The sequence below is a fragment of the Theropithecus gelada genome, chromosome 19 (genome assembly GCF_003255815.1).
Source record: "Theropithecus gelada isolate Dixy chromosome 19, Tgel_1.0, whole genome shotgun sequence".
Lineage (NCBI taxonomy): Eukaryota > Metazoa > Chordata > Mammalia > Primates > Cercopithecidae > Theropithecus > Theropithecus gelada.
The window spans coordinates 15,615,431-15,631,739 of record NC_037687.1 but is presented as its reverse complement, the minus strand read 5'-3'; the positions used below and the strand labels follow the sequence as shown (position 1 = coordinate 15,631,739).

The 16,309-nt window shown below is 56.7% G+C and overlaps 1 protein-coding gene and 1 pseudogene across 1 annotated transcript; both read right to left on the bottom strand.

Moving 5' to 3' along the window:
- Positions 1-2,118: 2,118 nt before the first annotated feature.
- On the bottom strand, positions 2,119-9,015 carry LOC112612947 (annotated as a pseudogene).
- Positions 9,016-10,786: 1,771 nt separating this feature from the next.
- Positions 10,787-16,260, bottom strand: LOC112613280. Its single transcript, XM_025368635.1, has 5 exons — positions 16,123-16,260; positions 15,490-15,564; positions 14,740-14,965; positions 13,606-13,852; positions 10,787-11,238 (listed from the first exon to the last, which is right to left on the bottom strand). Exons 3-5 carry the CDS (start codon positions 14,764-14,766, stop codon positions 11,129-11,131), a joined length of 384 nt encoding a protein of 127 aa, XP_025224420.1. The 5' UTR covers positions 14,767-14,965; positions 15,490-15,564; positions 16,123-16,260; the 3' UTR covers positions 10,787-11,128.
- Positions 16,261-16,309: the final 49 nt, after the last annotated feature.

Here is a 16,309-nt window from a genome sequence, read left to right as displayed (position 1 = left end):
GCCAGCTCCCTGCCCTGCCTGTGAGCATCAACAGACGCCAGGAGGATCAGGGTCCCCTCACTCCAGAGCGCCCCTTCAGGGATGCCAGGTGAACAGGAGAATCAGTGTTTCTGGCCCAGAGGATCTGGGGAGAGGACACGGGCAGGAGCCCTGGCCCAGGGCCAGAACCGAGAGTTCAGCCAGGCGTGGGAATGGTCCAGTCCTGGCATGGAGTGGACGACTCCAGAGAGCGGCTGTCCGGGGCCGTCTCACCCACTGTGGAGACAGGCCCCCGTGTGAGGTGGCAAGACGGCCAGGTGACAGTGAGAGCTTCTTCCCACCCGAGCTCCGAATCAGGACTGCATCCCAGGCTGCCTAGCCCTGGGATGAGGACGTGAGGCAGGAAGCCCCAAGCCAGCCCGAACCCTGTGTTACCTGTCCCATGGGGGATACCCAGGCGGCTGCACACACCCCTTGCTCTGGGATCTGCGACCTGCAGGGGTGTCCTCAGTGTCAGGCTAGGGTGGAGGACAGAGGGACCCCAAGGACTCCAGAGACCCAAATGTGCAGAACCCGGCCCTGCGAGGACATCTGATGGGGTTGGTGGAGAAGCTGGGTTCGTCTGCATTCTCTTCAGCCAAACCTGAGGGAGGGACCCCAGCACCCCGGACTCTTCGGGTATTTCCTGGCATTGAACCTCTCTACAATGGGGATGGGCTGACCCTCCCTGGTCCACCTGCCCAGCTCCAGCAGCCCATGTAGGCGACTCCTCTGGAATGGGAGCCTGATCCTCCCCTCCCCTGGCCTGGCCAGGCTGTCCCCGAGGCCGAGGCCCAGTGACATGTAAAGGGGGCTTCTGCAGCGCCCAAGGCAGAAGGTTGCTCTCTGGGAATCTCCAGGGCTCAGGGTGTGGCCATGCCGTCCCCAGCTCAGGGCAGACCTTGGGTTAACTGGCGGTACCTCTGGTGGAATTCCATGCCAAAGCTTCCAATGGAGCCGGATGGCGTTGGGGGCTTGTGGTTCCTGTGGTATGACCTTGAACAGGGATGCTGAGCTCCTGTCACTTCCACATCTGCCCCGGATAGGCTCAACAGCTTCATCAGGGCCCTGACACCAGAAACTACTGTGCCCCGTGATAACCAAGAGGCAGGTCCAGAGACATTTCTCTACACAATGGCACCTGCATCTGACTCCTCTGGGCGGGCGGTGACCAGCCCGGTGTGGAAGGAGTTAAGGCAGCACCCGGCTAGCTGCTCCACAGCCCTAGATGGCTCTTGGGCCTTGGGAAGTCACCTTCAATAAGAACGCTGTTCACTCTAAGACTTCCCCAGAGGGGTGAGTGTGGCACCCCTGCAGCCCCAGCCGTCAGTAGCGTGCCTTGCGGCCTCTGACTCAACCTACAAGACAGAGCCCCGTCCTCAAGGCACAGTTCCCAGGACCAGAGGGGCCTGGCCTCAACCTGAGCCCTGAGAGGGGAGGGGAGTTAGAGGTGTCACGTGCCTCCACAGTGGCCAGGATGACCACGCAGGGGACCCATGGCACTGTGGATTCAGTTGCTGTACCACTTGATGGCGGAGAATTTGAGAGTGATCTATGAGAACATGAAGTACTGAGCCCGTATAGCGAGTAGGACATCAAGGGCTGACTTGCAGGGGCTCATGGCCGCAGCAACCCTGGCCTTATATCTGCGGTGCAAGTGGTCTGCACCCCTGGACTGGCCCAGCGCACCATGGCTGCCCCTGTGCCTTGACCCACTGTGCCATGGCCATCGTACCACTCAGAGGCTTTGAGGCCCTGCCAGGTGCACTGCCTGCCTCCTTGAAGTTGCCTCTTAGCGCTTTCCAGCTGCTACTGCAGCTGCAGCAGATGCCACCACAGAGTGCCTTCCAGCAGCCAATGCAGGCTTTCCAGGCGGTAGGGGTGCCCTGCAGCCATAGCCTCAGCAGCTCCTCGGTGGCAACTAGGCCAGCCAGGGCAGTGATGATGACGGGAACGACAAGTGGGATGGCAGCTCCATGATGGTGGACGAGCCAGGTGCATTGGGCAGGTGCATTCCTGGAACTCGACAGCTGCCTGTGTCCCCATGTGGGCAGGAGCTCGGTCACTGTGAGCCACAACCTCAACCACTACTCTGCCTTTTCAAGTCGGGAAGGGAGGTCTTTGTGCTTGGCGAGGCATTGGGCTCTGTGAAGGACAGGGACATGCTGTGTGCATGGTGCTGTGGGTGCTGTGGCTCCATGGCCCCAAGTGGCAGGAGAAGCCCTACCCCTGCCCGTGCACCACCGGCGACACCACTCAGTAGAACAAGTTCAAGGGCATAAAGAGCTACCTCTCCTCCAAGCTGGTGCATGGCTCGACAAGTCCTTGGACTGGCTGGATGCATGTCTAGTGAAATTCCCAGTCGTCTCCATGCTCCACCTGCCTGAGAATCGGGCCATGGGTTGCCTGCAGGAGGACTCCATCTCCACGCACAGGAAGAGCCTGATCTGCGGGATGAGCCACACGGCTGGCCGCCTGGTGCTGGCGCAGTGCCATGTCCTCCAGCACTTCCTGACGTGCCCCAGCAGCACTGCGAGGAGGCCTGGAAACAGGACAAGAGGAAGGCTGAGAAGGGTGGCGTGGTGGGTGTCAGCTCCTTCCTGACCCTGAGCACTACTCCCACCACTGCCCTCGACCTGCAGGAGGTGGAACACAAGATGGATGGCTGGAGATGCTTCCCCAGGAAGGTGGACCACAGCGCTGCTGCTCAGCCACAGGGCATGGAGCCCATGGCCAGGAGGTGAGGGGCTTCAAGAAGGAGCATCAGCAGGTGGCCAGCCCTTCTGTGACCTCAGCCAGGCCTTGGAGTGGGCCCAGTGGGCCTCTGGGTGGTCCTGAACCAAGCCATCCCCTTCCCCGAGGTGCCTGTGATGCCACTGGCAAGCTCTTCCGGATTGGCCCAGGCAGGACCTGGACCCCATCTTGCACCTGTTAGTGCCAGGCCCAGGGGCACGGGGCCAACTTCCCAGACATCCTCCACGTTCACAGAGGAGCTCTTACCAGTGTCACGGGGAGCAGGCGACTCATGGGAGGAGGGAAGATGGAGGTGCGGGGCTGATGGCTTTCAGGAGAGCGCTCTGACTGAAATTCACCATCTCTATCCAATTCCAGTAGAGACTTGAGACCACAGATGCAGCACGTTTTACCACAACAGATATTTTTTCCAAAAAGCGACCCAGAATTCGGAACCAGCTCTTCACAAAGATGAGAGTGTTGAGTGACTGGACGCTGGGTTGGGGATTTTTTTTTCCGATTCAAGGATAATTTCTACGGCAGAATAAAAATGCCTATCAAAGAGCCATGGCCAGCTATTCGTGGTGGTACAAGGATGGTTTTGTGCTCAACTGAGGCCAGTCGAATAGAGAATTACGTAGGAAACAAAGAGGGAACACGGCGATGGAGTAGAAACAGCACCACGTGTTGTAATTTCGTAGGCGTCGGTGCTGTGGAAGTTCCTTCCTTCCTTCTCTCCTTCCTGCTGTCTGAGCCTCCTCCCAGCTTCGGGCAACCCCACGTCCTGGGCCTGTGCTGGGAGAGACACAAAGGACACAGTTGGCTGCGGTCCAGGGACTGGCACGGTCAGGGGAGCCTGGTGAAGTCAGAGTGGCCCCTGAGGACCAGTCCTGGGATGACCGGGTCTAACTGACCAGGCCCCTCCTGACCAGGGCCCCATCCACTGGGCCTTCCACGACCTGGCCTTCACTGAATGGGCCCCGATGACCAGGTCTCCACCGGCCCGGTCTCCCACTGACCAATCCCCAGTATCCAGGCCACACTGACCAACACTGCTAACTAAGTTTTCATTGACCAGGCCCCCGATGACCAGGCCTTACTGATTGGGCTCCTCCTGACTAGGAGCCCGCTGACCAGGATATCATTGCCCAGGCCCCACTGACAGCCGCCCCCCACCCCGCCCCCACCTCTGCCAGGCCCCCATGGATTAGGTCCAATGATCAGGCAGCCACTGGCCAGGGTTGCACTGACCAGGTTCCTACTGATCAATCACCTGCTGACCAGGCCCCTGAAGACCAGGTTCACACTCACCAGGTACAAGGCCCCACTGACTAGGCCCCCACTCACCAAGCCCTCACTGACTCGCTGACTAAGTCCCCCGATGAGGCCTTCACCGTCTGGACCCCACTAACTAGGCCTCATCAATGAGACTTTCACAGACCAGACCCCACTACCCAGGACCCCAGTGACCAGGCCTCACTATCCAGGACCCACTGATGGCTTAGGCCTCCATTGACCAAACCCTCACTGACTGGGCCCAACTGACCAGGTCCTTAACTGACAAGGTTCTGACTGGCCAGGTCCTTAACTGACAAGATTCTGACTGGCCAGGTCCTTAACTGACAAGATTCTGACTGGCCAGGTCCTTAACTGACAAGGTTCTGACTGGCCAGGTCCTTAACTGACAAGGTTCTGACTGGCCAGGTCCTTAATGATCAGAACTTTATTAAGCCCCATTACCCAGGAATCCCACTGACTGGGTCCAACTCACAAGGCCCCCACAGACCAGGTCCCCACTAACCATGTCCCTACTGACCAGGCCCCCTTTGACTGGACCCAACTGACAAGGCCTCCACAGACCAGGCCCCCACTGACCAGGTCCCTACTAACCATGTCCCTACAGACCATGTCCCTACTGACCAGGCCCCCACTGACTGGGCCCAACTGACAAGGTTCCAACTGACTAGGTCCTTAACTGACAAGGTTCTGACTGACCAGGTCCTCAATGAGTAGACCTTTACTAACCAGGCCCCGCTACCCAGGAATCCAGTGACCAGACCTCCCACTGACCAGTTCCCCACTGACAGGCCCCATCTTTCCAGGACCCCAGTGGCCAGGTTTCACAAAGTAGGCCCCACTGACCAGGTTCCCACTGACAAGCACATCTTGACCAGGTCCCCACTGACTAGCCCCCAGCTGACAAGGCCCCAGCTTACTAGGACACCACTGACCAGACCTCCACTGACCAGGCTTAACTGACAAGGCCCCCACTCAGCAGTCCCCCACTGACCAGGCCCCAGCTGACAAGGTTCCGACTGACCAGGTCCTTACTGAACAGACCTTTAATGACCGGACCCCACTAACCAGGATCCCAGTGACCAGGCCCCCACTAACCAGACTTCCAGTGGCCAGGCCTCACTATCCAGGACCCACTGATGAGGTCTCCACTGTCCAGGCCCCCACTGACTGGGCCCAATTGATGAGGCCCCCACTGATGAGGTGCCCACTGACTGGGTCCTAACTGACAACGTTATGACTGGCCAGGTCCTTAACTGACAAGATTCTGACTGGCCAGGTCCTTAACTGACAAGGTTCTGACTGGCCAGGTCCTCAGTGACCAGACCTTTACTGACCAGGCCCCACTACCTAGGACCCCAATGACCCAGACTTTTAATGAATAGGCCTCACTAACCAGGACCCCAGTGACCCAGGCCTTTACTGAATAGGCCCCACTCTCCAGGGCCTCAATGACCAGGCCCCTACTGACCAGGTCTCTCTGAATAGACCCTTACTGACTAGACCCCACAAACCAGGACCTCAGTGACCAAGATCCCATTAACCAGGTCCCACTGGCCAGGCCCCAGGTCTCCAGGCTCCCAGTGGCCAGGTTTCACTACCTAGGCCTCACTGACCAGGCTCCTTCTAACAAGGGCCTCCTGACCAGGTCCCATTGACAAGTCCCCACTGACCAGGTCCCCATTGATGAGGCCCCAACTTACCAGGACCCCACTGACCAAACCTCCACTGACCAGGCCTCACTAGCCAGGCCCCACTGATGAGACTCCCTCTGACTGGGTACAACTGACAAGACCCTCTCAGATCAGGTCCCACTGACTGGGCCCAAAGTGACAAGGTTTCAACTGACCAGGTCCTTAATGACCAGACCTTTACTGACTAGACCCCACTACCCAGGACTCCAGTGACCAGGTGCCTGCAGACCAAGTCCCACTGACCAGGCCCTGGCTGCCCAGGTCCCCACTGACTGGGCCCCAGCTAACAAAATTCCAACTGACCAAGTCCTTACTGAACAGACCTTTACTGACTAGGCCCCACTAGCCAAGAGCCCAATGACCAGGCCCCTACTGTTAGGCTTCCACCGACCACGTTTCTATTGAACAGGCCCCAGTGACCAGGCTTCCCCTGACTAGGTCCCCACAGACCACAGCCCCAATAATCAGCTCACACTGACCCAGCTCCCGCTGACCAGGATCCCACTGACCAGGTCCCCACTGACGAGGTGCCAAGTGACTAGGTCCTGAACTTGAGGACCCGTGACCAGTCCCCTCTGACCAGGCCACAGCTGACCAGGCCTCCCACAGACCAGATCCTCACTAAGCAGACCCACACTGACAACATCCCCATTCACTAGGTGTTTCCTGACTATGTCCCCAATGTGTCCCCTTTCACAAGGCCTCCATTGACCGGGTCCCCCACTGACTAGGACACAGTGTTTAGGTCCCACTGACCGGGCCCCCGCTGAGCAGGCCACAATGTCCAGGTCCCCACTGATCAGGCCCCCACTGACCAGGCCACAATGTCCAGGTCCTTACTGACCAGGCCCCCACTGGCCAGGCCACAATGTCCAGGTCCCACTGACCAGGCCCCCGCTGAGCAGGCCACAATGTCCAGGTCCCACTGACCGGGCCCCCGCTAAGCAGGCCACAATGTCCAGGTCCCACTGACCGGGCCCCCGCTGAGCAGGCCACAATGTCCAGGTCCCACTGACCAGGCCTCCCCTGACTAAGGCACAAGGTCCAGGTTCCCACTGACTAGGCCCCTCAGCCGTGGTGCTCAATGTCCCCTACCTATGGCTCCCACTCAGCCCACAGACTCTCCCCTCCCCACATCTGCAGCCACAGGCCAGGCCCCTGGGGGTCTTTTTGGGATGGGGCCCCTCCTCCAGGACACAGGGGGGGACAGCTGGCCTCAGGCTCCAGGCGCCCAGCTTCACACTCGCCCCCCACAAGGCACTCTGGGCTCATCTCAAAGGGGACAGTGAATAGGCAAAGTACCATCTGGACCTTTCGCTGAGCTGCAGTCCAGGGAACGGAGGGATGTTTGTCACACCAGGCACCTTTTGTGCCAGGCTTCCCAAGCCCTGCCTGTGGAGTCTGGATCTAGAGACACAGCGCGGAGGTGGTGAGGTGACCAGCCCAGGACCCTCGAGGCTGAGCTGAGGAACACATGAGGACTGTCCCCAGATGTGGACGAAGGATTACCTAGGTGCCGAGGCAAGAGACTGAAGGCACAAACTGTTTCAGTATAATAAAGAAAATAGAATAGTCAAAATACAAATTAGATATAGAGATGATCATGGACCATTATCAATCGTTATTATAAACATTATTAATCATTAGCTTTTAATATTACTCTTTGTTGCATTTATAATATAACCTGGGAATAACCGGTGGGTAGAGGGTCAGGTGCTGAAGGGACATTGTGAGAAGTGACCTAGAAGGCAAGAGGTGAGCCCTCTGTCATGCCCGCATAAGGGCTGCTTGAGGGCTCCTTGGTCAAGCGGTAATGCCAGTGTCTGGGAAGACACCCGTTACTTAGCAGACCGGGAAAGGGAGTCTCCTTTCCTTGGAGGAGTCAGGGAGCACTCTGCTCCACCAGCTTCTTGTGGGAGGCTGGATATTATCCAGGCCCGCCCGCAGTCATCCGGAGGCCTAAACCCCTCCCCGTGGCGCTGTGCTTCAGCGGTCACGCTCCTTGTCCACTTTCATGTTCCTCCTGTACTCCTGGTTCCTCTTTGAAGTTTGTAGTAGATAGCGGTAGAAGGAATACTGAAAGTCTTAAAGTCTTTGATCTTTCCTACAAGTGCATAGAAGAAAACGTATGCTGCCTTCTGTCTCTGCTTCGGCTACCTAAGAGGGAAGAGCCCCCTGTCCTGTGATCACGTGACTCGCTTCACCTTGTCAATCACTTAGCAGATTCACCCTCTTTACCCTGCCCCTCTTTGTCTTGTATGCAATAAACATGAGTGTGCCCAGCCATTCGGGGCCACTACTGGTCTCCGCGTCTTGGTGGTAGTGGTTCCCCGGGCCCAGCTGTTTTCTCTTTATCTCTTTGTCTTGTGTCTTTATTTCTTATGATCTCTTGTCTCCGCACATGGGGAGAACACCCGCTAAGCCTGGTAGGGCTGGAACCTACATCCAGACAGCCAGAAGATTGCTAGTTTCTTAGTCAATCCTTCCTTCCTTCCTTCCTTCCTTCCTTCCTTCCTTCCTTCCTTCCTTCCTTCCTTCCTTCCTTCCTTCCTTCCTTCCTTCCTTCCCTCCTTCCTTCCTTCCTTCCTTTTTTTTTTTTTTCCTCACTATGTTGCTGGTCTTGCACTTCTGGACTCAAGCGAACCACCTGCCTTGGTCTCCCAAAGTGCTGGGATTACAGGGGTGCGCCACCACGCCTGGCCTCAGTATGTCATTTCTTAGCAGTTACCTTCCTCCACCAAGAACCTCCTAGATGCCAAGTCAGTGAGAAGAGGAAGACGGTCAAAGAATCCATGGAAAGAAAGTGACACAGGCTTAGGACGTGGGAGTGCCACATGCTGGGAGGAGGTGCAGGCCAAAGGAAGGATGGACAGAAGGAATGAAGGGCTGCTGGAGCCAAGCCACCCTGGGACAGAGGTGACCACGGACCCTCCTAGGAATGCTTTGCACGGACTATCGTGAATGTTCCAGATGTCACCGGAACCCCGGCCCTCTGCTCCTGTCCCAGGCTCCCCTGTGGCCTGTGGGAGGTGGAAGCTGAGAGAGGTCGGGTGGAGCCTGGGTTGTGCTGCCCTCTCCCCCTGCCTGCCCCAGGGTGTCCGGGGCTTCCTGCAGAGAGCTCTGGGTTTAAGTGATCCACCCACCTTAGCCTCCCAAAATGCTGGGATTACAAGCATGAGCCACTGCACTCGGCCTCTTTAATCGTTTTGACTCACCAATATTTCAGACTGACTTCCTTCTCTATGACCATTTCAGTCAAAAACAGGCAGGTCATAGCGATGGAGAAGTGACTGTGTTTTAACCAATGAGGGTGGGGACTTGAGGCCAAGGAGGGGATCCTTGCTTCTGAGAGGGAGGCCTTCAAAGGGGTGAAGGCATTGGTACTGGCAGCCCTGGTTCCCCCACCACCCCTGACTTTGGAGCTTGGAGCCTCCCTGCAGTGTGTGAGACCGCCTTTCCTGAGTTTTTCTTTTCTTCTTCTTTTTTTTTTTTTGGATGGAGTCTTGCTCTGTCGCCCAGGCTGGAGTGCAGTAGCATGATCTCGGCTCACTGCAACCTCCGCCTCCTGAGTTCAAACGATTCTCCTGCCTCAGCCCCGCAAGTAGAGGGATTACAGGCATGCATCACCACGCCCAGTTAATTTTTGCATTTTTAGTAGAGACAGGGTTTCCCCATGTTGGCCAGGCTGGTCTTGAACTCCAGACCTCAGGTGATCCACCCGCCTCGGCCTCCCAAAGTGCTGGGATTACAGGCATGAGCTGTACTATTTCCTGAGTTTTTCTAACTATTTCCTGAGTTTTTCTAACCATGAAATGCAGCTGCCAAGGATGGCAGCTGTAGGGACCTAGGCTCCTGGGCCCTCCTTTGCCCAATTTTCTTCAGTCCTAGTAACTGAATCAGGTTTTTTTTTTGTTGTTGTTTTTTAAAAACAGAACAATATATTTGGCTACAGTTCCACGTATCTGTAGTCAAGACAAAGCCACATTAAAAATCAGGCTCTAAGTCACCTAGGTATAAAATACAGACAAAATATCAAAATTGTGATCATCTGACCTTAAAAATTCAGCCCATATGAATTTTTTTTTTTTTTTTGAGACAGAGTCTCACTCTGTTGCCCAGGTGGAGTGCAGTGGCGCGATCTCGGCTCACTGCAACCTCCACCTCCTGGGTTCAAGTGATCTCTTGGTTCAGCGTCCAAAGTAGCTGGGATTATAGGCTTGTGCCACCATGCCTGGCTAATTTTTGTATTTTTAGTAGAGATGGGGTTTTGCCATGTTGGCCAGGCTGGTCTCGAACTCCTGACCTCAGGTGATCCACCCCACCCACCCCTCGACCTCCCAAAGTGTGAGCCAGCGCACCCAGCCTGAAATTACTTTTAAGAGACTAAATGTGCTGTTGGGCATTATTTCACTTTTCTTTTTAAATAAACAGACCCATTTTTTAAATTTTTTTTTTTTTTGGAGGCAGTCTGGCTGTGTCGCCCAGGCTGGAGTGCAGTGGTGCCATCTCGGCTCACTGCAGCCCTGACTTCCCAGGCTCAGGCCATCCCCCAACCTCAGCCCCCTAGCTGGAACTATACAAGCGCGCGCCACTAGGTCTGGATAAATTTGTTTTGTATTTTTTTTTGTAGCGACAGGGTTTTGCCATGTCGCGCTGGTTGGTCTCAAACTCCTGGACTCAAGCAGTCCGCTATCTCAGCCTCCCAAAGTCCTGGGATTACAAGCATGAGCCTGGCCTCTTTAATCATTTTGACTCACTGGCATTTCAAACTGACTTCCTTAGCTCTGTGTGACCATTTCGGTACCCAGGGATTTCTGAGGCAGCGTTAAGTTCGACTTCACAAAAACAGCAGATACTTTAACCTTTCAGTGACAGATTTAGAAAGTGTTAATAACCATATGGTTTAGCTCAGTAACTATAAAAATGTGGAAAGTTTGGCATTGCAAGCCAGAATCCCTTCCTGCTCTTTCAATTAAGCAGCTTTCGAATCTCTGTGGCATTTTCTAGTCATTTGTACTTCTCTTACAATAATAAGAGCTTAAAAATGACTTTTAAGGTTTAATGTCCTGGGGGACTTATCAGTCGTACTTTTATTTAAAACACAGTATAAACCAATTATGCTTGCCTTCAGTATTTGAAATAGTAGAAATTATTGCAACCAACAGATCCACCCACACCTGTTTTCATGACATATGACACTGAAATTTACAGATGTCCTTGAGAAGTTTTTAAGTAAACCAGTGAATCTCAACCGAGTCTCAGTTAACAGTGTAGATCCATTAAAAACAAATCTTCTCCAAAAAAAAAAAAAAAAAAAAAAACAAAATAAAAACCAAAACTTTCCTAAGAACTGAAGCCGGGTGTGTGTTGTCACTGCCTCAATATTTTTAATCCTGATGGACTGACTCCCTCTTCTCCTTGCTGTAAGACACGTTTGCTGAAATCTTCAAACTGAGTTTCAAGACACTTGCTTGACGAGGCGATGCTACAGCCGCCTCTAAGGGAACAGACATCGTATCAGAGATGAGCGTTGCGTCTGCCTCCTCCGCATGCGCCAGCATCCATCCTATCATCCACTTGGCCGTGCCGATTGATGGCAGCTGCTCCTCCCGCCCCTCCCACTGCCAGTATGTGATCCTGAGTTAATCATTCCGTATGTTAGCCTTGCACCCTTTCAATCAGAAAAGTTGCGGCTTACTGGAAGAAGGGAGCGGGGAGAAACGCAAAACCAAGATTCTAAAGGCACAAAGCTGCAAGGCTGCTCTGTGAGAGTTTGCAAACAGACTACAGGTGGAATGTAAATCACCCTGGTCTATGAAAGTAAAAAGGCATCCACAGCAGGCTCCATCCAGCCAGCTTCTTTGAGACCCTTCATGGATTTTTAGGTCTACCAAGTGTGCATAAAAATACTCGTACTTCAAAAAGCAAGAAGGCAAATGGTATAATCTCATGATCTCAAATTTACAATGATGGTACAGGCCCAGCGAGCCTTTGAGGGCCGGGCGCGCACCCAGCCTGTCCACCAGTGTGGAGCTGTTTGCTCACGCATCATCCTAGTCATAGTTGCTGCCCTGGTTGGCCTGGCTGCCACCAAAGAGCTGCTGAGGCGACCGCTGCTGGGCGCCCCCACTGTCTGGAAAGCCTGCACTGGCCGTGGCACCTGTTGCGGCTGTGGCAGTGGCTGGCAGGCGTCAGGAGGCAGCTTCCAGGTGGTGGGAGGCACAGCGGGCAGGGCCTCGAAGCCTCTGGGCAGCACATCGGCCTGGCGGGCTGGGGGGCCCGGGCTGCTGCTTGCTGGACTGGGCTTAGGAGCGGGTGTGGATCACTTGCGCTGCAGAGATGGGGCTGGGAGGAGGCAGCAGTGGCCATGGCTCTGTAGACCCCTTCGTGCCAGCCCCAGATGAGTGCTGTTTGCTGCACAGGCTCAGGACCTCATGCACCTGCTTCAAGATCTTGCCTGGATTCGCCAATGAAAAGTACAGTGCCCAGGTGTGCAGCGCCACGGTCCCCTATATGGTCATCCTGGTGCCCCTCCCCTCACAGGGCTCCGGTTGAGGGTGGGCCCCATGTCTTGGGAAGTGAGCCCTGGGATCAGAGCTCTGTCTCATAGGTTGAGTCAGAGGCCACAGGACATGCCGCTGGCTGGTCTGGGCTGCAGGAATGCCTTGCTCACTCTTCCCTCTGGCAGCCTCTGAGGGAGCAGGTTTCCCCGTAGAAAGTAGAAAAAGAGGTCCAGAGACACTGGGACCATCTGGGGCTACGGGGCAGCTGGCCAGGTGCTGCCCCGGCTGCCCCCACACCATGCCAGTCACTGCCTACTGAGAAGTCGGATGCAGGTGCCATTGGGCAAAGTGGATGTCTCTGGACTTGTCTCTTGGTTCTTATCACAGTGCCTGGCAGGGCCGGGTTTCAGATCCCTGATGGGCTTGCTGGGCGTGTCCCACTGGGTCCCACCCACGATTCTGGGGTTGTCTTGGGCACCCGCGCAAGGTCCAGAATCCCTATTCAAAGTTGAACCACAGGCCCCTGACGTCCAGGTCCATGGCGAAGCTTGGGCAGGAAGTTCCAGAGGAGGTACCCTGGGGCAGCCCATGGTCTGTCCTGAGTTGGGGACAGCCTGGCCACACCCTGATCCCCCCGGGGTCCCAAGAGAACAGTCTGCTCCCTTGGGCTCTACAGATGTCCTCTTGTGTCTCTGGGCCTCGGGCTCAGGGACAGCCTGGGGGATGGGGGCAGGGTGGCGGAGAACCAGGCTTTTGTTCTGGAGGGGCCGCCTGCAAGCCTGCTGGAGCTGGACAGCCTGGGGTAGCCCAGCCCATCTCCCTTGCAGAAGAACTTGACGTTGGGAGATGCTTGCAGAGGCCTGGGTGTCAGGGACTCTAGCTCCAGTTTCGCCGAAAGGGAAGCAGACATGTGTGGTCCGCTTCTCCACCGAGCCCATTAGGTCCTCACAGGGCCGGGCCCCCCCAGACCTGGGTCTTTGGAGTCCCTGGGGGTCCCTGTGTGGCTCCTTGAGTCTGATGCTGCGGACACTCCTGCAGGTATCTGATCCTGGAGTGACAGTTGTGTGTGGGCTGTGGCGGGGGAGCCGTCGGGACACCTCAGGTTGCTCCTAGGCCGGCCCCCGAGGGTTTGGGCTGGCTCAAGGCTTCCTGCCTCTCTCTCTCACCCCAGGGCTGTGCTGGCTGGGATGCAGCCCTGATTCAGAACTTAGATGGGAGGGGCCTTTGCTGTCACCTGGCCCCCTTGCCACCTCACTCGGGGGCCTGTCTCTACAGTGGGTGAGATGGATGGCCCCAGGCATGGGGTCCCCTCTGCCCTCCGGGGCCATCCACTCCATGCCAGGACTGGACCATTTCCACACCTGGCTGGACGCTTGGTTCTGGCTCTGGGCCAGGGCTCTTGCGCGTGTCCTCTCCTCGAATCCTTCCTGGGCCAGGCATACTGATTCTCTTGTCTCCAAGGCTCAAGGTTTGCTGTCCTGATGCTCTTGGCGGGGGTTCAGGGGTAAGCAGCCCCTGCTGCTCTCTGAGGCTGTGGATGCTGCAGGTAGGGCTGTGGGCTCGCACAGATGGGTCCTCTGCAGGGACCTTCGAGGGCAAAGCAGGACACTGTGGAAGGTGGCAATGGTGGGGCTCGGAAGAGTCTTTCCCCTGGTCCCCCCGCCTGATCTGCAGCACGTCCAGCACACACGTGCTCAGCACCTGCCCTGAGGACCTGCGGGCTCATTTCCAGAAGCTTCTTTTTTTTTTTTTTTGGACGGAGTTTCACTCTTGTTGCCCAGGCTGGGGTGCAATGGTGTGATCTCGGCTCACTGCAACCTCCGCCTCTCGGGTTCAAGAGATTCTCCTGCCTCAGCCTTCCAAGTAGCTGGGATAGCAGGTGCCCGCCACCACGTCCAGCTAATTTTTTTTTGTATTTTTAGTAGAGATGGGGTTTCACCATGTTGGCCAGGCTGGTCTCGAACTCCTGACCTCAAGTGATCCTCCCATCTCGGCCTCCCAAAGTGTTGGGATTACAGGCGTGAACCACCCTGCCTGGCCTCCAGAAGCCTCCGGAAGTGCAGGAGGAAGGCCCAGGTAGTGAGGCTGTCGGGGCCCAGGCCCTCTCCACGATTGACTGCCCCAGAGGGTGACTTGGGAGGGGACCTGCTACTGGGGCCCACCTGGAGGTAGCAGGACCCACCACCTCCTCATCAGTAACCCCATGGAGACATGAAGGCGCCTGAACGCCATGGCATCCTCCAGGGCCCAGGCCCAGAAGAAGTGGTCCTGGGTGAGCTCCCTGAGGGTGGACTGGGACAGCTTCATGAGATGCTTTAGGGGCAGAGTGGGCATCAGGCCGGGAGGGGTCCCTGGGAGAGGTTGGTGTTCACACGCTGTTTCCACCATGGCCCCCTCCCACTGGGCAGTGCTGGGTCTTTTTCAGGCCACCCCTGGGGTCCAGCTGTGCATAGGAGGCCACGGCCAGGGGGAGGCGCGGGCAGGGAGGGGCTCACCACACTCCTGCCTTTCATCCGGGTCATGTCGAGGGTGGGCTCTGTGTCTGAGAGGTCTCATGGTGTCCTGTCCCTCAGACTGGAGCAGAGGGTCATGGGGACGGTCTGAGGGTTCTGTCTGTCCCGCGTATTCCCCTGGATAGCCTTGGGCACGCCAGGACTTGACTCTGTCAACTTTGGAAGTTGTGTGCCGTGAGGACACGCTAGCCCTCCAGAACGTAGCTGCCTGGCAAGCCCAAAGAGAGTCTTTGGGGACAACAGGTGTGGGAAGACCTGGCCCTTCTTAGCTGGGGGCTGGTGGCTTGGGCAGGGCCCATTGGGGTTTCAGTGCCCTGGAGCACCAGGGACCCCTCCCCATGGGATGAGAGCCCCCACCCCACTCCCCTGTGAGGCTGGATCAGAAGAGGTCCTGTAGCTCCTCATGCGGGAGACTCATTTCAGTGGGGATGTGGCTCCTGGAAGGAGAGGCTCCCCACGGGCTTGGGGCTTCCCTGGGCTCTCCCAAGTTGAGTCCCGGCCCTGTCTGCCCATGAGGCTGGGCTGAGCCCCGGCCTCTGCTGTGGGATGCTCCCTCTGTGTATTGCTTGGCCTGTGTGCCCTGCAGGGACATGCCTGCGCCTCCTGCCAGGTCGGGGTGAGCCCGTTCCTCCCGGGGAGCCAGATCCCTGGGCTGGGGGATCCAGGCAGTGTGGGGCAGGAGGGTCCCTGGGCTGGGGGCTCCCTGCTTCCTTCACTGATGTATGAATGTACCTGCCTACTTCATTGATGAGGCACTGGAGGAGTCAGCGTAAACGTGGAATTCTGGGTACCCAGCTCATCCTTGTCCTAATGGGAGCAACAGAGATCCTTGGGGCCCCTGGGCCTGCCCCCAAACCTCCCTATTCCAGGCCCCTCTGCAGACCCTTCCCGGAGAGACAGAATAGCAGGTGGTGGCTGGGGCACCCCTGACACCTGCCCCCTGCACGGACCCCCAGGACACACTTCCCTTAGCCCTGCTCAGCCGAAGCTCGGCCCGGGTAGAGTGCGTCTGCCTGCTCCAGGGCAGGAGAAGGAAACTCAGCTCCGGAGCCATGGAGAGCTCCATGTCCCTGGCTGGGACTCAGCCTCTTGCCAGCCCCACCAGGGGCTCGAGCCGCCCCTCTACCCTTGGCCCATGGGACCCAGGGCCTCTGGGAAGGAGCCGAGGGGACTGTCCGTTCACCAAGTGCCGAGGATCTTTGGGAATGACGTTCATAACATGTGCTCCTCGCGGGCTGGCACAATTTGGGCTGCAGAATCCTGAGAAGCCCCCGACCCATCTCGAAATCCTCCCAAGACGCGGAGCCGTCCGCCGCCTGGAAGGGCTCTGACGGGGTTTGGGTGGAGGGGAAATTGGGCCCCGGCCCATTTTGTGATGAGAAGAGGGCTTCTCGGATCCAAACTCATTTCATGACAAGAGCCGCGTCCATCAGGCACTTCAGCAACTTGTTCAAAATGTTTCCTGGGACGACCGTCCGGGGACACCGCCAAGCTCTGGGGGGCTTTGGGGCAAGTCTGGGAGGAGGGCGTCATTACTTGCTCTGTGAAATGG

Coding starts and splice junctions, on each gene's coding strand:
- LOC112613280 (XM_025368635.1), bottom strand. CDS start 14,766: ATGACCCGGATGAAAGGCAGGAGTGTG. Junction 13,853..14,739: donor GGATGAAAGGCAGGAGTGTG/GTGAGCCCCTCC, acceptor CACCTTCCACAG/TGTCCTGCTTTGCCCTCGAA. Junction 11,239..13,605: donor AGAACCAAGCGTCCAGCCAG/GTGTGGAAATGG, acceptor CTGTTCCCTTAG/AGGCGGCTGTAGCATCGCCT.